The sequence below is a fragment of the Scyliorhinus canicula genome, chromosome 13 (assembly GCF_902713615.1).
Source record: "Scyliorhinus canicula chromosome 13, sScyCan1.1, whole genome shotgun sequence".
NCBI lineage: Eukaryota > Metazoa > Chordata > Chondrichthyes > Carcharhiniformes > Scyliorhinidae > Scyliorhinus > Scyliorhinus canicula.
This window is the reverse complement of record NC_052158.1, coordinates 23,612,916-23,638,717: the sequence shown is the minus strand read 5'-3', so window position 1 is coordinate 23,638,717 and position 25,802 is coordinate 23,612,916. Positions and strand designations below refer to the sequence as shown.

General features: G+C 46.1%; 1 protein-coding gene across 1 annotated transcript in view; it reads right to left on the bottom strand.

The window, feature by feature from the left end:
- The window catches only part of LOC119976526 (centromere protein F-like), a 430,490-nt gene that overhangs the window by 250,406 nt on the left and 154,282 nt on the right, over positions 1-25,802 (bottom strand). The window contains exons 7-8 of the mRNA XM_038817079.1: positions 7,425-7,445; positions 1,530-1,565 (exon numbers count right to left, since the gene is read on the bottom strand). Coding sequence (XP_038673007.1) covers positions 1,530-1,565; positions 7,425-7,445 — 57 coding nt within the window. The remainder of the gene's footprint in view (positions 1-1,529; positions 1,566-7,424; positions 7,446-25,802) is intronic.

Here is a 25,802-nt window from a genome sequence, read left to right as displayed (position 1 = left end):
ATGCAGTGCACGGAAAGATAGACAATTTAAAAATAATACAGAACAGTTTAAACGACTCCATCCAAACACCTCCACAATTAACTCTATTCAACATTAACTCTATTCAACATCTCAACAACATGAACATCAACATTAAAACAAGTAAAATATTAACATACCAACCAGCCAACCACCCACACACATTTCTCAAGCCATGTTTTAAACAGGATATTTTATAAATCCCTCTACGTGCTCGGGAGTTTCGAAATTTAAATCGTTTAAGTCAATCGTGCCTCTTGATTCTGCTAGATACATAACCCTAACTCGTACTTTTTGATGAAAGAGAACCGTCTTCACCTCATAGAATGCCGCCCATTGTTTCACCACATCCTTGCCAATGTCCAGATAAATCCTTGTCATGTTCCCATCCAAGTTGATGTTCCTGGCTTTCGTGGTCCATTTCACATCTGAGCCTTTCTTCTGGCTGAAGAAATTCCTTCTCATCTCAGTTTTAAAGTGACATCAATTCAGTGAGGTGTGCCCTCCTGTTTTTGTTTTACCCACTATTGGAAACATGCTCTCCACATCCTTTCAACGTAAGCCTCTCAGCGTCCCGTAAGTTTTATTCTGATCCGCCCTCATCCTTATCAACTTCAATAACTACTGAAATAGCGTTCTGAATCGCTCATCATATGACAAGCTCCTGATTCCAGGATTTAGTGTTGGTAAAATCTTCTGGAATTCATCCAAGGCTATTGCATCCGTCCTTTGATATCTGGCCCAAAATTGCTCACAATTCTCCTACTGGGTCATCTCCAGAGCCTTATAGAGACTCAGGGGTGCATCCCTGCTCTTGTCCAGTGGCCGGATTGACATGACTGCTAACGTTCCATTTGACTTCCTAACTGCTGCAGCACTTGAACTAATCATTTCAGAATTTTGAACAGGACTTCGAAGCCACTTCCTGCTTTTGGTTTCCTCAGCCTTTTCCCATTTACAAAATAGTCTGCGCCTCTTGTCTCCCTCCCAAAGTGCTCATACCTCTCCCCGTTAATGCCATCCTATCCATCTTTGCCCACGACTCGCCGGCCAAAGACGTTCTGCAGCCATCCTGATCCCTCAGTACTTCTTGCCGCTCTGTATATCTTCATTATATCTTCAAACGGAGCAACAGTTCCTCCAGTTCCTTCTTCTAGATAATTAATAGATATTGTGAAAAGGTGTGGTCCCAAAATTTAGCCCTGTGGCACAGGACTGGTCACCGGCACCCATCATGTAAGGTTCTGGTGTACCGGAAAAATAGCATTAAACTCCATACCATACGAAACTAAATTGGGTTCGAATTGCCCATTTGATAAACATTTCCGTCTCAAACTTCGCTTGAAGTTCGTTTCACATGTTTCACTTCAGAAAAGTTTGGTTTATAATGATCATTTGCTATTACATAGTGCACGTCAATGAAAATAGTCAGTGCATGAGATTAGAGTCACTGTTAACGATACAATTTCGTTTCTATTACCAAGAAATGCGGAAGAATAATTTGCCTTCACCTGTTTCCTTCAGCAAAGTCGTTAGTATCTTAATTTCTGGAAATAAAAAATACTTAGATACTCACATACACAGGTGGTTTATTTTCACTTAAATACAACATGGAATAATATTTGGTTTTGTCGAATGAAGGATGTGTAAGTATCATTGTATTTCGAGAGAAAGAGTTGGCTGCCACAGTATTTGGAGTGTGCTGGCATTAATGGGTTGTTGTTTTTGGATGGGTTGAGAATTTTCAACGAAGTTTGTGCAAGGCGTTGGAGTTTGATCATCGCTGGGAGTGAGGTACGACTGGTGAGGTATTATCGAGAGTGACTGAACTGTTGCGGAAAGTTGTTTAGTATTGATAAGCAGTGATAAGCAACGTCAGGGGTTGAGCTGCGGGTGCAGGCAGAAGCGTAAACAATTAAGTATGTGTTTCCGAAGAAGTTGGAAATAGTAAATTCCTGGGTTACTAATTTCGTGGTTACTGGGCATCATGTGTCGTCGGCCAGGATGATAGATTAGCACAATGGGCTAAACAGCAGGCTTGTAATGCAGAACAATGTCAGCAGCGCGGGTTCAATATCCGTACCAGCCTCCCCGAAAAGGCGCCGGAATGTGGCGACTCGGGGCTTTTCACAGAAACTGCCTTGAAGCCTACTTGTGTCAATAAGAGATTATTATTAACGATAAACTCCCGACAACGCGGCTACTCAAACACCCGACTAACTTCAATACCCTTCCAAACACTTGACAAGTCCTTTCCTCTCCAACTACACTTTTGAACTCGCGGTTGTCTACGTAACTCACCTGTGACTGCTCCTGAGTTGCCATAAGTATCCACAGAAGACACGCAACACTCTGACCACCTCCGCTGACAAATACCCCATCCAGTCAAGTACCCACATTGCCCCGACGATAACATAGGCTACTCCCTCATTTTACATTCTGCAGATCAAACGGAAAATAATAAACAAACGAGACAGCCCCTCCCCCCAAGCCCCTTTCCACACCGCGCGAATACGCTTCACTGATATCCGACTACCTTCCGAAACCAATCATCTCTTCTACTCCACCTAGGGCGGCACGGTGGCATTGTTGCCTACAGCGCTGAGGACCCGGGTTCAAATCTCGGCCGTGGGTCACTGTCTATGTGGAGTTTGCACATTCTCCCCGTGTTTGCGTGGGTTTCACCCCCACAACTCAAAATATGTGCAGGATAGGTGGATTGGCCATGCTAAATTGCCCCTTAATTGGAAAACATTGGGCACTCTAATTTTTTTTTAAATATCTTCTACTCCACCGAACAACGGGTTCACAACATCGGGACCGCAAAATGGATGTACCACACAGTGCCAACCAGCCCTGTGCTGCATACCTTCATGAACAGTAATATATCTCATTAGCCCACGACAAAATGCACGGCTGCAATTGATTATGCTTACCGCCGGATTATCTGCTACATCCTCCACATCATCGAATAAATCCCACATTCTGACTACTCTCCTGAACTCCCGATTAAACATATTAACACGAATAATCCTCTTGACTGCCCGACTACTTGGCGTATTCACCGACTGTCCTCTTCCTTTGAAGTGGCAGTAACCTGACGATGAATTTACCGAACAGCACATTGGTAATTGAACCTCCAAACGGACAGAATTCTCAGCCGTTCCTCCGATCAGATCTTACCCGACGTTACTCCTCTAATTACCACTTTCCCAATGCTTCCTTGAAACATCTCATCAATTTGTTCCGAAACACTCCACGACACGTCCCTCTATATTAGTTATCTTTGTTCATATCTCTACATTCTTGTCAATGTGCAATTGCACTCAGGGACGATCTCGCGTACCAGTTTTCAGAAAGTCAAAGCGTAATATACCAGGCGTTAATTCGCGAGAGTCTGTTGCTCTGTATTTGACGGCCAAGCACCCAGGTATGCTTCACCTCTCTCAGTTTTGACATCAAACCCAAAACCCAAAAATGTGCAGATAGGTGGATTGGCCACGCTAAATTGCCCTTAATTGGAAAAAAATATTGGGTAATCTAAATTTTTTAAAAAAATGTAAAATAAAAAAAATTATTATTGTCATAATCTCTTCTCAGGTACTTTGTCTCATAATGGTTTAGAGGTTTTGTTCCCCAGCAGTGTGTTACTGGGCGACGCGCTGTTCTCAGGTGGCGGTCTTCTTTCCTCCGTCGGCTTGCCAACGTGATTTCCCATTTATGGCGTCTCATACCTTCGCGGGGAAACTCGCGGACCGGGTTGCGCTGCCGGTGGGAAAAGCGATTACCACTCTAATTGTCGCTCCTGGATAACTTGAAATAAAGAATCATCTTATTTAGCCAATGTGAATTGGCCAATTATCTGCGAAATTTTTTTTAATTCCAAGACATTTCACGGAAGCCATGGTATACAGAGAAATCAAATTCCGCACAGAAAAGAACTAAATGTTTTCGTTAAACTTCCAAATATATTTGCTTTTGTTGACATTAAAGGACATGAGGAAAAGATCAAGAGCATGCTAATGAGAGTATAAATGATGGGTTCTGTCGAATAAATAGGTGTCTGAACAGAAGCCGTCAGGGGAGGATTTAAGATTCATGGGGCATTCGGACCGATAAGGGTGGAAGTAGAACCTTTTACAAACTGAATGGCTGACACCTAGGCAGGCCTAGGACTGATGTTCTGGGAGGACTATTTGCGGGAGTGTTTGAACTATCGTGAGAGAGAGATGGGAACCTAATTATGGAGTCTGGGAAGAAGAGAGCAAGTAGAAGAATGGGCAGTAGAAAAGGGAATAACAGAAGTGTTGGGAAGAGAAACAAAGGGCAAAATGTAAACAGGACTGGCGAAAAAAGTGGAGGCAAGACAGGCAATGTTAAAATGACAAGCTTAAAGCTTTGTGTCTTAATGTGTAGAAAATTTGCAATAAAATGGTCAACTGATCACACAGATAGCTGTTAACAGGTACACTATAATGGGGATTATGGAGACATGGCTGCGGGGTGACCAGGAATTGTCTCAGGGTATTCAGTATTTTCAAAAGATAGGCAAAAAGTTAAAGGTGGTAGAGTGGCATTGCTGGCTAAAGGGGAAATCAACACAATAGCGCGAAAAGATATTAGCTCTGACAATATGGAGGTTGTATGAGTAGAGTTGAGAAATACAAAGGGGCAGCGACCACAACTACCACTTATTGAGCGTCATATATCTAGTGGGGATGTTACCAAAGGTATTAAACAGGAAATTAGTCACGAATGTCATCAGAGACTATCTGTGGTCATGGGTGATTCTAATCAGCTCTTTGATTGGGCAAATCAAATTTCCCACAGTAACACAGCTGAGGAATTATTGGACTGCATACTGCGTAGTTTTCTTGACCAATATGGAGAGGAACCAATAAGAGAGCAGACCATTGAAGACTGGGTACTGTGTAAAGAGAAGGGAGTCATTACCAGTCTCGCTGTGCGGGACCCTTTGGTGATGAGCGACCGTAACATGCTGGAGTTTTTTTAAAATCACGATAGAGAACGAAGTATTTGACCGGGAAACTAGGTTGCTGTATTGTAATGAAGGAAACTGTGAAGATATGAAGCACGAGTTGGCCTTGATAGATTTGGGAAAGTTACCAAAAGTGATGACAGTAGATAGGCAATGGCAAACATTCAAGGAACTCATGGAGGAACTACAAAAACTGTTTCATTCTTGTGCGGCAGAAAAGTAAAATGGGTAATAGGGCCAATCGATGGTTTACCAAGGAAATTAGAGACTGTATCCGATCCAAGACAATAGCATACATATTGGGCAAGAAAAATAATAACACTGAGGATCGGGAGCAGTTTAGATTTCAGTAAAAAGGACCAATGGATTAATTAAGAAGGGGAACATGCAATATGAAAGTAAGCCTGCAGGTGACATAAAGTCTGACACTAAGATTTTCTATCAGAAATTGAAGGGAAAGATATTCGTGAACACGAAGGAAGGTCGTCTACAGACAGAAACGGGGTAATCTATATCAGGGGACATAGAAATGGCCGAGCAACTGAATACATGCATTGGTTCTGTCTTCACAAAAGAAGGCATAAATCCAGAAATGTTGGATGAACCAAGATTTAGTGAGAATGAAGGACTGGAAGAGATAAATATTAGTAGAAAGAAGATGCTGGTAAAATCCATGGGATAAAAGGCTGATAGATCGCCAGGGACTGATAATCAACATTACAGTGTACTTCAAGAAGTGACCCTAGAAATAATGGATGCACTGGTGTTCATCTACCAGGATTCTGGACTCTGGAGCAGTCCCTGCAGATTGGAGGGTAGCTACTATTACTCCAATATTCAAAAAGCTAGGGAGAAAAAAACAGGGAATTATGACCAGTAAGCCTAACGTCGGCAGTGGGGAAAATTTCAAATCCGTTATCAAGGACTTTACAGCGGAGCAATTAGATAACTGTGGCAGGATCAGACAGAGTCATCATGGATTTGTGAAGGGGAAAGCATGCTTGACAAATCTGTCGGAAATATTTGAAAAGGCAACTAGTAGAGGAGATTGTGAAGAATTGTCTCCTCAACTCTGTACTAAATACCTGGAATCATCAGACTGTGGCAACTAGCAACAGGAGAGCCGATTGATGGGGATGTGGTGTATTTGAAATTTCAGAAAGCGCTTGACAAAAGTACGTTTAAGAGAATATCATGCAAGATTAAAACGTAAGGGATTGGGGAACTGTATTGAGATTGACAGAAAACTGGTTGGCCGAACGGAAACAAAGAGTCGAAATTACCGGGTCCTTTTCAATTTGCAGGCAGTAACCAGTGGGGTGTCAACGGGGTCGGTGATGGCGCCCGCGTTATTGACAATATATATTAATAATTTGGCCGTGGGACAAAATGTAACATCTGAAAGTTTGCACATGGCACCAAGTTGGGTGGGAGCGTGCACTGAGACGAGGATGCAGAGATAATTTAGCATGGTCTCGACAGGCTGGATGAGTTAGGAAATCCATGGCAGATGCAGTATAATTTGGGTAAATATGAGATTATTCACTTTAGAATCAAATGCAAGAAGGCAGATTACTACCTGAATGGCTGTAAATTGGGAGAAGGGAGTATGCATCAGGACCTGGGTTTTCATGTGCGCCAGTCGCTTAAGCTCAGCATACAGGTTCAGAAAGTGGTAAAGGAGGCAAATGGTATGTTGCCTTTCATTGTGAGTGGTTTGGAGTACAGGATCATGGATGAGTTGTTGCAATTGGGCAGGACCTTAGTGATGTCACACCGAGAATATTGTGCGTTGTTTTGGTCTTTTCTGAGGAAGGATGTTATTGTTCTCGAGCGTGTGCAGAAAAGGGTTATAAAACTGATTCCAGGGATGGGGGGACTGTCATATGAGGAGAGATTGACTCAGTTAGGATTGTTCTCACTGGAATTAAGACGAATGAAGGATGTCTCATGTAGACGATTAACATTCTAACAGAACTAGATAGGGCGGATGAAGGTAAGATATTCCGGATGATGGTGCGTCCAGAACTAGCGGCTACAGTCTGATGATTCCAGGTATTTAGTACAGAGTTGAGGAGACAATTCTTCAACGTACGTTTGGTGAGCCTGTGTAATTGATTACCACAGGACGTAATTGAATGGAAGACATTGAATAAAATCAAGAGGCGGCTAAATATGGCACTTGAGACAATGGAATCAAGGGATTTGGGGAAAATAAGTTTATTGATTAGGAGGATTAGCAATCATCGTGATGAATGGTAAAGCAGGCTCGAGGTGTCGAACGGCTCACTCCTGCTCCTATCTTCTGTTTTACTGTTTGTATGAAACAAAAATTACACGGATTCGAAGTGTATATACCGAACACAAGAAACATATTTCCTTATCCCTAGGAAGAATATCTTCTTACCATTTTCTTTCCTTTCTGTACCTGCGCCAGAAATGAATTCACGTGACTGTCCATGTTAGGAAAATATTAAAGCTGGGAAACTAAACTGATTCCTGAACTTACTTACGTGTCTGTATTTCTAGACTGTCGAATTGAATTGGAGTACCAACCCATGATACTCGCCATTCTTTAATTTCATTGGTGAATGAAAGAATTGTCTTCACCAAACGCAAATTTTAGTACTTGCGTTTCGCTCTATAATATTACTTGCCAGTCGCCGGACTCCATAGAAATTTTCCTCAGACGATTTTGCGAGTTGATACATCAAATTATCTTTGCCATAACGGGCAGTACGGTTGCGCAGTGCTTAGCATTGATGCCACACGGCGCCGAAGTCCACGGTTCAATTCCGGCTCTGGGTCACTCTCCCTGTGGAGTTCGCACATTCTCCTCAGGGTTGCTTGAGTTTCGCACTCACAATCCAACGATGTGCAGGCGAGGGGTATTGGCCACGCTAAATTGCCCCTTAATGCGTAAAAATGAATTTGCTCCTCTAAATTAAAATTGAAAAAAATCTTCGCCATAACTTCCTGCTGGATGATCAGAATATCCGACCGCATACCCATTCTTAAGTATATCAACCTTTGCATCACTTTCAGTTTACATCTTAACTCATCCAGCATCCAGCAGGAAGTTATGGCGAAGATTGATTTTCCTTTTAATGTCACCAGTGACATACCCCTCCCCTGCACATCGTTGGATTGTGCCTACGTTTCCCGGGTCAGGCAAAGCAGCTGCTTATTTCAGCAACGATTTCCCTTCCTTCACCATCTGGTGCTCAAGTGGTCGGTAGCCTGTCATTACAGGTGATAACTCGATATGCGATATCCCAGAACGAGCTTGGATACGGTGTACAATCCAATGTGTTTACCGCCTGGCATGGTCTTCTTGCAAGAAATTAAAGGTTGATAATTGTGATTGTACTAGTCTCAGCCATCAATTATTCCTGTATTGCAATTCGAATTACTGCATCTAGTTGCTACGGGATTATAACATCCCACTGCAAAACGTTCTCCGTCACAAATCTGATGAAAACAGATACATTTATAACCACTGGTGACATTAGCCTATCTCAGCAAAACCACTTACATGGCATTATTGGTAATTCTTTCGTGCTATCATCATTGAAGTCCATACTTCTATATGCATTCGCAGTATATTGTTAGTAAGATCCCTTACATTTCTCGAAAGTTGAATTGGTATACGTTAGGTAACCGAGCAGAAATTATCATTCAAAATTCGAAATCACTTCTGGATATTTTAATCAGTCACATAAAAGATTCATTCACAAAACTAAATAAAATTTGAACAGACAAGATTACATTGACACAATTAAACGAACAGTTTGTTTTTTTCCGAACACTTTCCCACCAACTTCTTAGACAACATCATTCCCTGTACATTCTGAACATGCAAAAAAAAAAACACCCTGTTATGTAGCCAGCAGGCTCCACCTATTGTTGCTTTCGGGGAAATCTTTCACAGGGCATATCTCTATTTCTCTCCTTAGATGAGATTATCAAAATCCAAACAACAAAACCATGCTTTGTGGAAATAACAGTGACTTCTTTGGATACCTAAATGTTGGCTTGCATCATGTTTTCACATTTTTACCCGAGCACAGAACACTCTTTATGACATTCCGTTCCAAGTCATCCTCAGCAACTTAAATAATCGATGCTAAAGCATTAGCATGAATGTAGAAATCAGTAAAGTAAATGTCCTCCACCAACCTGTCCGGTCTCACAGCACTGACCTCACGATATGAAAATCCACAAGGACTTTGGGCATGGTAGTGCACTATCTGTAACTTATTATATCCGAAACCGCTGTCCAGATTCTACAATTTGTGGGCGGCACGGTAGCATACTGTTTAGCACCGTCGCTTCAGAGCTCGCGGATCCCAGATTCGATTCCTGGCTTTGGTCACTGTCTGTGTGTAGTCTGCACATTCTCTTCGTGCCTGTCTGGGTTTCATCCCACAGTCCAAAGTTGTGCAAGTTCTGCGGATGTGCCATGCTAAATTGTCCTTCGGGCCCAAACATTTTAGCTTGGGTTACTGGGTTACAGGGAAGGGTGGAGGTGTGGACTTGAGTCTGGTGATTTTTTTTCCAAAGGCCCGGTAAAGACTCGAAGCGCCGAATGACTTGCATCCTTCTGCACTGTAAATTATATGTTTCTAAGAACTCCAGCTGTGTGACAGCTCAGCAGTGGGTCACGTTTATAGGGATATAAAGATGCCGAACCATCTCAGCGATGTGGGCATGTACCGCACCAGCTCAAAACATTGGATGACTAAAATCACCACTGCCTCCCTAAATACTGCAGATGCGATCCAAAACTCTCCAGTTCGCTAATCGCATGTTTCTCGGCGGCGCGATTTAATATTCCCGCAGCTTGTCAAGGAGATACCCATCGTAATGAACCCTCCCCTGCTCAAACATCTGTGAGCGGCAGTGAGCTGCTGGCGGGTAAACTGAAAAAACTAGAGAATCCCGGCCAATATGTATCGTCTTCCGTGTTTTTGCTCACGCCGACATACCCAGCTTGGACGCAATGGCCACGCTGGATCAGCGCAGCTGCGCGGGCCATACTTTTCATAGAATACCAAGCGTGCAGAAACAGGCCATTCGATTCATCTCGTCTGCACAGAATCTTCGATCGAGCTATCTGATCATGTCCAGTCTAACAGCCATCCCGTCGTATCCCTGTAACCCCGTAAAGTAACCTGTACATTTCTGCTCACTAAGGGGCAATTTGTACATACCTAATAGGAAACCATTGAAACAAATGCTCGACTTGTAGTTGGGACACGAATAGTGAGCCAACGGACGGCAGATAAAACGGTTCAGCGACCCATCCAAAGTACTTTGAATAATTCCAACATTGCACTCACACCTTTGAATATCTGGTCCGAAAATGGGCGAAGTTGAGGAAAGAGACCTAAACCACCTCCAGTTGTGTCGCTGATGGAAAGGTGAAGCCAAAAATTTACATTGAAATGAGAGCTTGGTATGCTGGGAAAACAGCCACACGGTCTTCGACGAACCGTCTATCCCACCTGTGGCAGAGATTGTAAATCGTGCAATGATTTTGTCCGTCACTGACAACATAGTTCTAGCGTGGAAGCAAATCGTCGTCAATTCAAGGAACAAGCAGTTTCAATAAGGAAATTAAAAAATTACAAATAGTTATCAATATGTTACAAGTCGACCAAAATTCAACTGATGGAGATGAAAAACGCTAATGTGAATTTATTCATATTCGTGGAACAAATGAAAAGTCGGCTTATCACCAGAATGGGGAGATTCAGATTGCTTCTCTGCATATAGATTTGCTTGCCCGTGTGCATGAATCAAAAAATGAGTATGCAGCTGCAGCAGGTTATAAGAAACGCAAATTTCATTTTAGCATTTGCAGCTAAAATAATCTAACATTACATTTGGGACGTGTTGCTGCAAATGTACAAAGTATTGATGAAACAGAACCTATCTTACTGTATTCATTATTGTCCCGTAATTTGAGCAGATAAGCTTTCGAGACAGTTCAGAGGAGCTTCAGACAATGGATTCCACGGAGGGGCTGTCTATGAAGAGAGATTGAAGAGTTTCGGCAGAATATTTCTCGACTTTGAAAGACTGAGGGCAGATCTAATTCAGACACGTAAGATCATAAAATACTTTGGAAAAAGTAGTCGGAGGGTGGACGGTTCCTCTTGTAGGAACAGCTCGAGCAAGATGTCTGGCCTGCTCGCACATTGCCTGATCCTCTTTGAAATGCAATGGTGCGTTCCCCATAACAAGCACCAGAACGTAAATGTACAGAGACCAACTGTTATTTCTTTATGTCTGTGTGTTCAAGTTGTTTGTCAATATCTTCGCATCAAGCGATTATTTGTAATATATATGATTGCCCCATCTTCTCTGTAAAATCTGACACTCACCAATGAACCTGTCGAAGATCCATCTTTCAATGACAGTGATTGAAAGAGGGTGCTGCACATAGTCCTCAGGAAGCTGAAGGACACGTTTGCATTAATGAGACTACATCGCCATATAATAACAATAATATTTATTATTGTCACAGGTAGACTTATCCCTGCAATGAAGTTACTGTAAAAATCTCCCAGCGAAAGGAAGTATGCTCAGAACAGAGGTATCAATTAAAGCATCTCGAACCTTTTCAGGCCATAAACAACAACTGTTTTTTTCAACCACACTGTGCAGAGTCATGCCTTCTGAATGTTATTGTCTACCATTTTTAAAAAGAGAGGATATGAACCACGTCAATGAGAACTTCAGAACATCCTGCACCGCACATAATCTCTTATTGTTAAAGTGAAATAACAAGGCCACATGTCACAGTGGAAAAACAACTTTTGATCGAGCAGATTGGTCAGGGCGACTTATATTAATTAAATCGTTCATTCCTTCCAAAACAGTGGTCGAGTTCTGCATTATTGAGCTGCTAATGGCACAGAAGTATCTACATTCCTACACCGTGGGAACATTGCACGTTATAATTAATAGGACGCTCGAAAACGTTGGAAGCACATACAGGCTTCTCCTGAGTTTTGTTACACAGATTCAGGTCTACAGAAAGGTTGGGTGACTCGACGTCATATCACAAGATGAATAAATGCACTGTATAAAGTAAAATGGTTACCCGACCTGAGAACATCCGTGGAAAAGTTCAGAAAACTTGTATTTCATTACTACATGTGTCCCTAAGCATACTGTCGCTTCAGCACTAATGCACGACTACCTGTACGGCATGCTTGGAAATTGAAGACATAAAATCTGAACGCAATGAGTAGAAAACTTTAAAGCATCATCTTAATAACCTAACAGGCTGCTGTCGATCATTTGCAAAGTAAGAAAACGATAACACCCAAAATTGCTGTCACAGAACACACAAATGTAAAAAGCTGCAGTTTGGCAAGATTTGTGCTGCTTGCGCAACACCCGAACAAAATTCATCGCTGCCATTGTACAAACATGGAAATAAAAACAGACTTAGCTTGAGGAATTGAAAATACTATGCCAGTATCTGAACGGTATTGGCGATGGCAACGTCAACGTCACTAAGCATCAGAGGGGAATTGATCCATTGTCCTTCTTCTCGCGCATAAAAGGGCTGCTGATACTGTTGGTGGCTATTTACCTAGTCCGATAATGAAACCATTTACAGTTCGTTCAGTTCTGAAATGCACTATATCATCAAGTCATAAGTGGAGTTGGATGTCATATATTGACCTGCATGGTGTATCTCTTTCGTCTGCATTTATTCTGAAGGTGTTTGCTTCGATTCCCAATATAATTTCGACAAATATTGTGGTTTGCGGGTATTCGGCAAAACACTTGACAACCAACGTGTGGCCAGGAATGGAAATTTCCAACAAGAGATTCCATCGCAACATTTACTTTGTATCGACGGAGTGTTAACTGCATAGATTCCTAACTTCATCTTAGGATGTGACAACACGATAGCACAATTGCTTCACAGCTCCAGGGTCCCAGGTTCGATTCTGGCTTGGGTCACTGTCTGTGCAGAGTCTGCACATCTTCCCCGTGTGTGCGTGAGTTTCCTCCGGGTACTCCGGTTTCCTCCCACAGTCCAAAGATGTGCAGGTTAGGTGGATTGGCCATGATAAATTGCCATTAGTGTCCACAATTGCCCTTAATGTTGGGTGGGGCTACTGGGTTATGGGGATAGGTTGGAGGTGTTGACCTTGGGTAGGGTGCACTTTCCAAGAGCCGGTGCAGACTCGATGGGCCGAATGGCCTACTTCTGTTCTGTAAATTCGATGATTCTATGAACAAAAAGAAGAATAACTGGTTATCCATCAGGATATGATAGCTTGGAAATTCTGGACGGCACGTGCTCGGGATCCTCCATCGTTACAGGAGACGCATGACACACACGCTGCAGAGTCCAACATGACCGATGCCATTTGATGCTGAACTCAGCATGGCTTACCAGCAGGTGGGGCGTAATGTTCATCCTTGGATGGATGTACGTTTTGTTAAGCTGTTGGCGAATTTACGTACGCCCCTCCAAGTCCCTTCAAGTCCACAGCTGCAGTGCCGACAAGAGGTACTGGATTCATAAGACTTAGCCGAAGTCCAGGACTGCAACTCGGGTAAGTGGAAGTGTTTCTGTAGACGAATTCTCAACGAATGCTCTGAGGTTTTCCGAGGCGGCTGGCAAAGTGTTCGGGACAGATGCACTAAAATACCCCTTGGGCCCACCAAACATGTACCGACATCTGAAAGAATGCCCTACATAGGCCCATCTCCTCTCCCTCTCTCCTTAATCCCAGCAAACCTGCAGATATTTAGCAATTTAGTGCCAATTTAGCGTGGCCAATCCGCCTAAACTGTCCACCTTTGATCAGTGGCACAAAATCATTGCACACGGGGAAAACAACGCACAGGCCAGGATAAAGTTCAAACTGAACAAAACAGTTACCCAAGGCCGGAATATAACTCGTGTCCCGGGACACACTATTGCACCACCGTGCCACCTCGGGAGTGCTATATTCTACGGCAGAAGGAAAGGGTTTCTAATGTCTTAGGAACTGCTCCCATTCTGGCCTGAGATTGAGATTCGTAAAATACGCTCATTCCCACTCTGCTCTCATCGCCCAGTCTAAACAAAATAGGATGGGCAAGAATATAACGATAAATTTTAATTAAATGGATCATGGTCGGCATGACTATGGTCAAGGCTGAGTTTGCCTCACAATTAAACTGAATCTGGGTCTAGAGAGGCGTGATCGCAAAGGAAATCCAATGCGTACAATTCTGCACTCCATCAGCCCACCACCAACTCCCTTCAGCTTTGCGGGCGAGCAACATCCTTACTCGTATCTCCACTTGCCGGCCAAATTTAGAAATAGCTAGCACCAAAAACGTCAATTGATTTTTCATGAACGTTCCCGCCAGGAATGCAATTGGATGTTCTCCTGTTGATTGTATTATCGACATTTCAACTACTTTCAGGAGTTGTGACGCCACGAGACTGTCTATATACAAGACTGATGCCCAGTCCAACAAGGAATACCTTTTCTTGACATGAAGCTTGCAACGTTGCCTTTCTAGCGTGACACGGACACCAGGTGTATGAAACATAAGCAGCCACTAATTAACCTTTACCTCACAGATCATTTTGACGAGGAACTATATCAGCTTTTCAAGGGGACCCATTGATGTGAAACAATTTAATTTTCCACATTACACAAGCGAGAACAATGGCAATACGAGACTAGGGTTGGCAAATAATATTAGGAGGGATGTTTGTTTCAAAGGAAACTAATTATTTTTAAGTGTAGCTTCAATACATACATTTCAAACGTGTGTTCGGCGCTGGCTCATGTGCACAGAAGCAGAATAGGTGAGAATGTACAAATGGAAAATATTTTGCTCCTTTAATTAAAGCCGGCTCAAGGTACCGGCAACTGGGGCAGTCGCCCGGGGCGCCATGTGCTAGGGGGCGGCATCAGTACTGAGGTTGTAAGATTCTGTGGACGATCTGCGCATTTGCAACACGTTGCCTCCGCTTGATGGCAGCTACGCATGCCCAGTAGCTGCCCACGCGCAGCCCGGAGTCACGTGGGGTGCTCCTTCAGCCCCGGCCCCGCCCCCTGTGCGGCCGCCATGTTGATTGGCCTCGGCCGCCTGCCGGTCTGGTTCAGCCGCTGGCGGCTGCTCAGTGTCTGTGTGAGGCAGTGGCTGCACGGACGGTCCTCGGCAGGACGAGGGCCGCCGAGGGGAGCAGGAAAAGGCTAGCCGCAGCGGGGAAAGGTGATGGAGCGCAGTGCTGGAGGCCTTTAAAATTGGCACTTGTAAGGGCGCCGAAGTTCAGCTTGCCCGGGGCGCCAGCAACCCTAGGGCCGCTGCATTTGCATATGACTAATGTGAATGCTAATACTTTGCGATGCTTCCTGAATTATACCCTGAAATTAGTTTTCAACCTTCGCATGTTGAATATAAACCGTCTGTGATAGAGCAGGTCGTAATCAGGCAATTTATATTCAATATAGGAGTCGGCAAACCCTCCTCGTCAATCGGTCCCATCAGTTTAATTGGACCAATTTTGAATTGGTTCCAAAAATGATTGCGTCTGAAGTGCTGTGGGAGTTACAAATCTGAAATTTGAAAGAAAAATATAAAGCGTCTGAAAATACAAATGATCTGTGGCACCACTGGTGAAATAAACACACTAATGGCTTCCGGTAGAATGTCTGCAAACATGTTCCAAAGTGAACATTTGCGCTCGGCATGTTAACACTATTACTCTGTCCATATGGGTTGCCTTGAAAGCTAATAATTTATATCACCCCCTTCTTTAATTTACATTTGTTGTTGATGTGCATTACATGCCAGAGGAGTTACCTGGGCTGAGACATGCCTTTGCACATTTTAATGTGGCATGGTCTTACCACTTTCCTCCAACGATATAAAATAACGCTGACTTTCAGTTAATAATATCTCACAATGCTATGTCCATTCCCTTCAGCTAGGAACTATTTTGTGATTAAGCAAGTCCGCATGAAACATTTGATGTCACATTCAAGGCTGAGTTGATTCCTTCCTCATAGAAAGGCTAACAATATACGACCCGTTTATAACTGTATTATAAGTCTCGCCAATGCTCTGCTTCCATTCATCATCTGCAAATTTCCTGAAATGTGAATTAACGACCTGTCCATTTCGTTGTACCAAAGCATGCTTTGCTACAATCTCGCGTGTTACACTCTGCATGTGCATACTAATTCAAAGTACGATTGAAAAATGTTGTGCTGGCACCCAATTACAGTTTCTTAATTTAAAAGATTTTGATTGGTCAATTTCGCTCACGGCAAGCGTCTGGACTTTTTGCATTTTCATGTCGATTTACAATCTCTCCGAAACTCCGTCTAATCATTTCGGTGTCATCTCTCCGAGCCCCACACATCTTCGAAATGCCGCCATTCCTCCACTTCTGCTGCTGTCAAAGTACAGAGACGTAGAAAATAAGAGTAAGAGGAGGCCATTCACCTCTTCAAGCCTGCTTCGCCATTCATTTTGATATGGCTGATCTTCCAACTGAGTGGCCGGATTCCTGTTTCCCTCCACTCCTTTAACCTCCTTTGCACTCAGTGCTATGTCTAACTCTTCCAGAAACATACATTGTTTTGGGCTGGACATCTACGATCAAAATCGATACACAAACAATGCCTGCGCCTTCTGTTCCGTTTAATTTGGATTGACCAATCCGCTACCAAAATCTAAGCGACTCACTTGAAACTAGGTTGGCCCTGCAGAAGATCCAATAAGCTGTTCCTGCTCACACAAGTTTGGGTCAATGCCTTTTTGCCATCTATCCATGGCTTGACAAATTAACGTGTGAATACCTTGGGACACTTTATTACCTTAAAGACTTAATATCAATTAATATTAATTTTGCTATTCTTCTTGTCCAATTTAATATACACGCAACTTTTTTTTACATTGATAAGCATTTTGGTGCAGATTCCGATGAATGCACTCCCCATTCACATGCAGTATGGGTCTAAATTCACGCTCCTTTGCGCACATAAAATGTGCACCTCTACAGCATGAGTATCAGCTATCTTTGCTTTGCTTTGCATTATCCTGCTTCATAACGCCGAAATCGAAACATAATATCTATTTATATATATGATGTGGAGATGCCGGCGTTGGACTGGGGTGAACCCAGTAAGAAGTCTTAAAACACCAGGTTGAAGTACAAGAAATTTGATTCGAATCACTCGCTTTCTGGGCACTGCTTCTTCCTCAGGGAATGAAGACGTGGGTTCCGGAAACATAAATAAGTACAAAGTCTCAGATCTAATACAATATTTTGAATGCAAGCGTTTGGAGGTAATTAAGTCTACAGGTCCAGACAGTGCAAATGGAGAGAGGGATAATCACTGGGTAAAGAGGTGTGAATTGTCTTAAGCCAGACAATTGGTAGAATTCCGCCAGCCCATGCTAGATATGGTGGGGGGGGGGGGGGGAGTGAATGTAATGTGACATGAATCCAAGGTCCAGGTTGAGGCCGTACTCATGTGTGCGGAACGTGACGACCAGTTTCTGCTCGGCGATTGTGCGTTGTCGCCCATATTCGGAGAATGCTTACTAGAATATTAGAGGCTGAAAGCTCTTGAGTTCTGAAGTGTTTCCTGACTCGAAGGGAACATTCCTGCATGGAGTGGTGGATTTTTCTGCAACTGGCACGGGAAGGAGGATGAACGGACATTGCGTGACATTCGCCAGGCAAGAATCTTCATGCGTAAATAATAACAAATAAACAATCAGAAATTTCTCCGTGTCGCAAACTTAGCAGACACAGATTCCCTATGAAATATCATGTACAATATTAAGCTGTTCTTGTTAAGGTCAAGGAGGTAACTCATCATTGAATTTTTTCCAATCATAAAACCTTACGCAATGCAACACAAACATATTAGAACTGTCCTCCAATTGCAAGTGCGTTTATTCAAAACATTACTGCATTAACGTTTGTACTACATATTATTAATTTTACAAAAGAGGACAACAGGAAATTTCAGAGCACCGTCACTCATAGTAGCTCTTGGGAAGAGAAAATCTATTTTAAATGATGTGCTGATAGAAAAATATATTAGTTTCTTTCAGCCTATGAAATAAATATCAGTTGAAAAATAAAATGTTGCATTACAAAGCTTTTTGCCTTATGAATGGCTCGGGTTTGTGCACTGCTAAATAAATTAAGACTGCCCCTGATGTGCATTTAGTTCAATATGCAGATGTTCCTATTTAACAGATAATCGTCAGAAAAACAATGCACTAAGAAACCACGATATTTAGACATTCCACAAGAAATTAAATCCCAAATCAACCGAAGTTACCTGTGCATTAATGGATATTCAAGGACTTTCGGTGGCGGCAATGCGGAGCTAACCCGCACGTTCGGCAGCATCCGCTAATTTAGGACTTTTGGGCTCTTTTAAGAGCCCACAACGTCGTTTTTTCAACTTTCCCAAGGGGAAAACACGGCCAGTGTGCCCAGCAGCCGGTAGATGGACTGGACTCGCAGTGGAGCCGTCCAAAGGTCGATTATTCCACAGAGACATGCGAGAGGCAGGAAAAACAAAATGGCGGCGGGCGTGGAAGCAGCGTGGCAAGTGTGGGCGCGGGAGCAGCAGGAGCTGCTTGAGCGCTCCTACATGGAGCTCAACGATGAGATTTTGGAGCTTGCCTCCTTTGACAAGCTGGCAGCGACTCAGACAGCTCAGGCCTTGGAGTTTTGGAAGCTGCAGCACAAGGTCTCAGAGAATGAGGTTGAGCTTCTGGGCCTGGCAGTGAAAGTGGAGACACACGAGGGACTGCATAAGAAATGGCAAGATAGGAAGGAGGTGATGGAGAACCACTCCCGCCGGAAGAAGCTGCGGATTCTGGGCCTCGCAGAGGGGCTAGAGGGCTCGGACCTTGCAGCTTATGTGGTCCTCATGTTAAACACGATGATAGGTGTGTGTTCATTTAACGGGCCCCTGGAGCTGGAGGGCGCCTGCCGAGTGTTTCAGCGGAAACATGAACCGAACGAGCCGCCCAGGGTGATGCTGGTCTGTTTTCTCCCAATAGTTGACCGAGAGTGCGTGTTGTGGTGGGTGAAGAAGGAGAGGAGTAGCAGGTGGGAGAAGACGGACGTTCGGATCTTTCAGGACTGGAGTGTGGAGTTGACGAACACAAGAGCTGGCTTCAACCGAGCGAATGGAGTGCTCCATAGGAAGGGGGTAAAGTTTGGCCTTCTACAGTCGCCTTGCCTCAGGGTCACGTACAAGGACCGCCAGCTCTATTTTGACTCTCCGGAAGAGGCCTGGAATTTTGTCCATGCTGAGTACTTGGACTCAAACTGATGATTGAGGGGGCTGAAGAGAAATGTACTTTGATTGAAGGCATTGTCTTCCTGGGTATCCTTTTGCCGATTTTGGCTGTGTTTACTCATGGTTGTTTCATGTTTGTGTTTGCTATTTTCGCTATTTTGGCTATTCTCATCTGTGTTCTTTCGAGATTTTGTTTGCTGGTTTTGTGGCTGTTGGTGATTTAGCGGGGTGATTTTCTTTGTTTTTTCCACTCGTGGGTCGGGGAGTAGGCTGGGGCCCCGATGGGTCATGTTCACGCCTCTTTCCCGTGTGTCGGGCCGATGGGCGGGCTCGAGTTGGAAGCGCGGGCTTTCTTCACGCGCTGGAGGAATTGGGGGCGGGGCCGGCACTGAATGGGAGGGATTAGTGACGGTGTTTAACCGGGGGGGGAGGGTTATGGTTACAGCGAGAGAGGCCGGGGTTAGCAGAAGTCAGCTCACTCACGGAAGCATAATGTTGGAGGTAACGCAGCTAAGGGAGGCCCTAGCTTGGAGGCGGGGGGGGGGGGATTGGGTGGGGGTCTGCACCGTGGGAAGCGGGCCTGGGGATTTCCATGGGCAAGTGGTGGGTTGAGGAAGGGGTATGGCTGACAGGCGCAGAGGGAAGGGGATGGCCCCCGGGTTCGATTGGTTACATGGAATGTGAGGCGGCTGAATGGTCCAGTGAAGCGGTCTCGGGTGTTGGCTCACTTGAGTGGGCTGGGAGCGGATGTGGCTATGCTCCAGGAGACGCTCCTCAGGGTTACGGAGCAGGTGAGGTTACGGAAAAGTTGGGTGGGACAGGTGTTCCACTCGGGGCTTGATGCAAAGAACCGTGGGGTGGCAATCTTGGTGGGCAAGAGCCTATCGTTCGTCGCATCCAAAGTGGCAGCAGACTCTGCAGGGCAATATGTAATGGTGAGTGGGAGACTTCAGGGGGAGAAGGTGGTATTGGTCAATGTCTACACCCCCAACTGGGATGATGCGGGCATCATGCGGCGTATGCTGGGCCTGATCACGGACTTGGAGACAGGATGATTCATTATGGGTGGGGACTTTAACACAGTGCTGGATCCGGCTCTGGATCGTTCTAAGTCCAGGATGGGCAGGAGTCCGGCAGCGTCCTCGTTGCTGAGGCGGTTTATGGACCAGATGGGGGGGTGGACTCTTGGAGATTTCTGGAACTGGGCGGTAGGGAGTTCTCCTTTTCCTCCCATGTTCATATGGCGTACTCCCGGATTGACGTCTTCGTGCTTAGCTGGGTGTTGACCCTGATAGAGGTGGGGTGGAGTATTCGGCGATGGCTAACTCTGATCATGCCCCACATTCGGTAGACTTGCAGCTGGGTGTGGGGAAGGATCAGCAACCGATGTGGAGGATGGATGTGGGACTGCTGGCAGAAGAGGAAATGTGTGAACGGATCCGTAGGGGTTTAGAGAGGTATTTGAAAACTAATGATGAAGGGGAGGTACAGGTTGGGATGGTTTGGGAAGCACTAAAGGCAGTAGTCAGAGGGGAGTTCATATCCGTCCGGGGGCACAGGGAGAGGAGGGAGAAGGTCGAGAAGGAGAGACTGGTGGGAGAGATGGTCAGGGTGGATAGGAGTTATGCAGACAACCGGGAGGGTGGGCTTTTGAGGAAGCGGCGCAGTTTCCAGGCGGAATTGATTTTTGACAACCCGTAAGGCGGAGGCGCAGTGGAGAAGGGCAAAGGCGGTGGCGTACGAACATGGGGAGAAGGCGAGTAGGATGTTGGCACACCAGCTCCGGAATCAGGAGGCGGTTAGGGAAATTGGGGGAGCCACGAATGTAGATGGGAACCTAGTGTGGGGTGGAAAAGACATCAACGGGGTGATCCTTCTAATAGGGGCTGTACCGGGCAGTTCTCCCCAGGGAAGCAGGCGGGATGGATCGCTTTTTGGATAAGCTGGAGTTCCCAAGAGTAGGGGACGAGCGGGTGGAGGGTTTGGGAGCCCGAATTGAGCTGGAGAAGCTGGTGGCGGCATTGGGCAGCATGCAGACAGGGAAAGCGCCGGGGCCAGATGGTTTCCCGGTGGAATTTTACAAGAAACTTATAGATCTGCTGGGCCCGCTGCTGGTCAGATCCCTGAATGAGGCTAAGGAGGGGGGGGAGGGGTGCTCTGCCACCGACGATGTCCTGGCCGATTATTTCTTTGCTCCTGAAGTGGGACAAGGACCCCCTTCAGTGTGGTTGCGATCGGCCGATTTCGCTCCTCAACATATATGTCAAGTTTTTGGCAAAGGTGCTGTCCAGGAGGGTGGAGGATGTAGCCCTGACAGTGATTCATGAGGATCAAACGAGGTTTGTAAAGGGGAGACAATTGAATGCCAACGTACAGAGGCTCCTGAATGTCATGATGATGGCACTGGTGGCTGGGGAGTCAGAATAGTGGTGTCTATGGATGCGGAGAAAGAATTTGATAGGGTGGAGTGGAGCTACCTACCTGTGGGATCTGTTGCGGAGGTTTGGATTTGGCGAAGGGTTCATCAGCTGGGTGAGGTTACTGTACAGCTCCCCGGTGGCGAGTGCAGTAAGGAATGGGAGGCGGTCAGAGGACTTTCAGCTCTACAGAGGGACAAGGCAGGGGTGCCCACTGTCTCCCCTGCTTTTCGCATTAGCAATTGAGCCCCTGGCTATGGCACTGAGGGACTCGAAGATTTGCAGGGGGATTGTGCGGCGGGGGGGGGGGGGGGGAACACCGGCTGTCACTATTTGCCGATGATCTGCTGTTGTATGTCGTGGACCCGGTTGAGTGGCTGCCAGAGGTGCTGAAGATACTCGAGGAGTTTGGGGACTTTTCGGGATATAAACTCAATCTGGGGAAGAGTGAGTTGTTTGTCCTGCACCCAGGGGGGTCGGGAGAGAGAGATAGGGGAACTCCCATTGAAGAGGGCTGAGAAGAGTTTCAGGTATCCGGGGGTCCATGTGGCTAGGCCCTGGGGGGCTATGCATAGGCTCAATTTTTCGAGTCTGGTGGGGCAGATGGGGGAGGAGTTCAGGAGGTGGGATACGCTGCAGCTCTCGCTGGCCGGCAGGGTCCAGTCGGTTAAAATGACGGTGCTCCCGAGGTTTTTCTTCCTTGTTCAGTGCCTCCCCATGCTGATCCTGAAGGCTTTCTTCAGAACGGTCAGCAAGTCGAATTTGGGGTTTGTGTGGGCGCGGAAGGACCGAGAGTAAGGAGGGTATTTTTGGAGCGAAGTAGGGAGGTCGTGGGCCTGATGCTGCCCAACCTATGTGGATCTTATTGGGCAGCGAACGTGGCAATGATTCGTTGGTGGGTGACGGAAGGGGAGGGTGACGCATGGAAAAGAGTGGAGGTGGCATCCTGTGCAGGCACGGGTCTGGAGGCTTTGGTGACGGCCCCACTCCCGCTCCCCCCGGCAAAGTACTCTTCGAGTCCGGTGGTGGTTGCATCCCTTAAAATTAGGGAACAGTGGAGGCGGCATAGGTGGGTAGTGAAGTCCCCGGTTTGGGCCCCGATACGAGGCAAACATCGTTTTGCGCCAGGGAGAATGGATGAGGGATTCGGGAGCTGGCAATGGGCGGGCATCAGAGAGTTTGGGGACCTCTTCCTGGACGGAAAGTTCGCGACTCTGGAGGAGCTGGTGGGGAAGTGGAATCTCCCCCCTGGGAACGCCTTTATGTACTTATAGGGCAGGGAATTTGTTAAGAGGCAGATGGCGTAGTTCTCGCGGCTGCCGCCGAGGGGGGAGCAGGATAGGGTGCTTTCGAGGACGTGGGTCGGGGAAGGGAAGATCTCGGCTATCTACCAGCTGAAGCAGGAGGATGAGGAGGCCTCAGTAGATGAGCTAAAAGTGAAATGGGAGGAAGTGCTAGGGGAAGAGATTGAGGATGGGATGTGGTCAGACGCTCTGGAAAGGGTGAATTCTTCCACTTCTTGTTCAGCCTAATCCAGCTGAACGTGCTGCACAGGGCTCATATGACGGGAGCTAGGTTGAGCCGGTTTTTCGGAGGGGAGGTCAAGTATGGAAGGTGCTTCGGTGGTCCAGCAAACCACACCCATATGTTTTGGGCATGTCCTGCCCTGGAGGGGTTTTGGAAGCGGGTGGCGGGGATTTTGTCGGAAGTGGTTGGGTCCAGAGTCAGGCCGGGCTGGGGTCTCACGATCTTTGGTGTAGCTTCGGAACCGGGAGAGCAGGAGGCGAGAGAGGCCGGCATTCTGGCCTTTGCATCTCTAGTAGCCCAGCGTAGTATTCTGTTGCAGTGGAGCGACGGCCCCCTCGGCCGGAGACGGTCAACGACATGGCTGGGTTCATTATGTTGGAGAGGATGGAATTTGCCCTGAGGGGGTCGATACGGGGGTTCTTTCGGCGGTGGCAGCCCTTTCTCGATTTCCTGGCGAAGTGTAGAGAGAGATCAGTCTCTGCAGCAACCTCGGGGGGGGGGGGGGGGGGGCGGTTGTTGGGGATGGTCGGCAGGTTCGATTTTGCAGCGGTGGGTTCGTTCTGTTCTTTTCATTTTCTGTTCTTTTTTGTATAACCATTTGCTGTTTGTTACAATTATTATTTTTGGGGGTTCCGTTCTGCTCTAGCTTTGGTGTGGAAGCACGATGTGTATGTTTTAATTTGCGGGGAAAATTTGTTATTGTTATTAGAAAACTTGAATAAAAATTTTTTTTTTTTTAAAAAGGACATTCAAAATCCAGCTTCAAAGCAATGGCGTAAACGTTCCTGGCAACCACCATTTGTTTAGAGACCATTTTTTTTAAAGAAACGTTTTGGTCACGCATTGATAATATTGTAACAACAATTGCAAATGTAAAGATAAATCAGTAAATAACATCCCCCCCCCCCCTCTGCACAACAACCATAACGAGCCAACCTGGCTTAGACCCACAGTATCCCTGTCCCACACTCTCCACTCGCTGACCCCGCCTAAACTAAACTATGGCGACCGTCACCTTGATGGCCACTGGGAGCGCGTGTCCTGCGCTATTCTCCCTCAGTGCCAGCCATGCGATATTGTGGCTGATATGTCGCAATGTGTCCCTGCTCAGCCAGAGTCTTCATGCCCTATCTGGCAGGTCCTTTAATACCTCCTTTGTACCTTATTATCCTTGGCCTGCCAGTCGGCCAATTCTGTAGCCTGGGCGGCTGCTTCATATTCTTCTGCGGCACGCTCCAATGGTGCACACTCAGCTACAGCAGATTCCTCCTTCTCAAGCAACTCCAGCTCGTACTGCCACAGGACATATCCGACGGCAGTAGCAACTCGCAGTAAGGCCAACATAACTAATTAAATCCCATATTTCATTGTGGGCAGAGGGGTGAAATGCCACAATGTTAACATGGTGTGTACTCCAGGCCCCAACCAGGTCGAATGGTGGCCCCATTTGTTACTGCATATTCTGCCCCCGTAATTATCCCTTTCTCTATCCCGGCACCCCGGCTCCATTTAAGCGCAGCAACATGGGAAGCTCCGGTTCTGGCACATTTCTCTGCTGCCGGGTGCAAAATGGGCGACGTTGCCCTTGCCAGCTGTATGGTCAAAGGCCCTCGACCGGCAGCCCTGTGAGGCTACTAACGCACATGCTCTGCGTGGGCCGCCGGATGGGGGTGGTGGTGGTGGGGGGCATATGGCGGAGAGTTGGTTTTAGGGGCAATGGAGAGGGGACACCCCTCCGGCAAATGCCATTCTGCAGATACAGGGGCCATGGCGGGTGATCAGTTGGGTTTGCAGTAATATGGATGCCTTGCAGGCCGCTGAAACGGCGATCTGTGATGGAACACCGCCCCAGTCGAATGGGGGCTCGTCCCTGCCGTTCAGCTTGTTCACTGGTCACCCCTTCTCCCCCGGCCCTGGCAGGGCCCTCGCATCCCATGCAGCCCTGCCAGAGTCCCACCGAGCATTCCACTGTCACGCCTCTTTGTCCTAACTCATATCTCTCACCCACATCAGTCACGACGATTGTTTAGCGGTTTTTCAAAGCACAACTGAGCTGCGCCGCCGGGAACTCGACCCATCAGACGCAGAAAATCACGCAGCCCCACATAATACCGTGTCAGGCCTGCTAATAATATGCAAACAGGTCTTACTGTACATTCTCATCACCCCACTGACGCCATGTCGAGGTGATGGTGAATTGCAATTTGCCGTCAAATCGCCGACCGCCACACTTTTTGGCATTGGAAACTATTTCCGTCCAATCGCAGTTCGCGATGTCGGCATCAGCCAATAGAGTACCCCTCCCAAGATATATTTTCATTGGTAACACTGTTTTCAAATGACGCCCGCTGGAATTGTGAACCTGTCGCAATAGCAATAGTTAACAGTAGAAATTTGTCTTCTGTGTTTTAAATCCAGAGTACAATTTGTGATGACTTTTTCCATTTGCAGCAAAGAAAACAATGATAGCACATTTAAGTTGAAATTGGATGTCCGAACACGTGACATTTTTCACGATTGCAT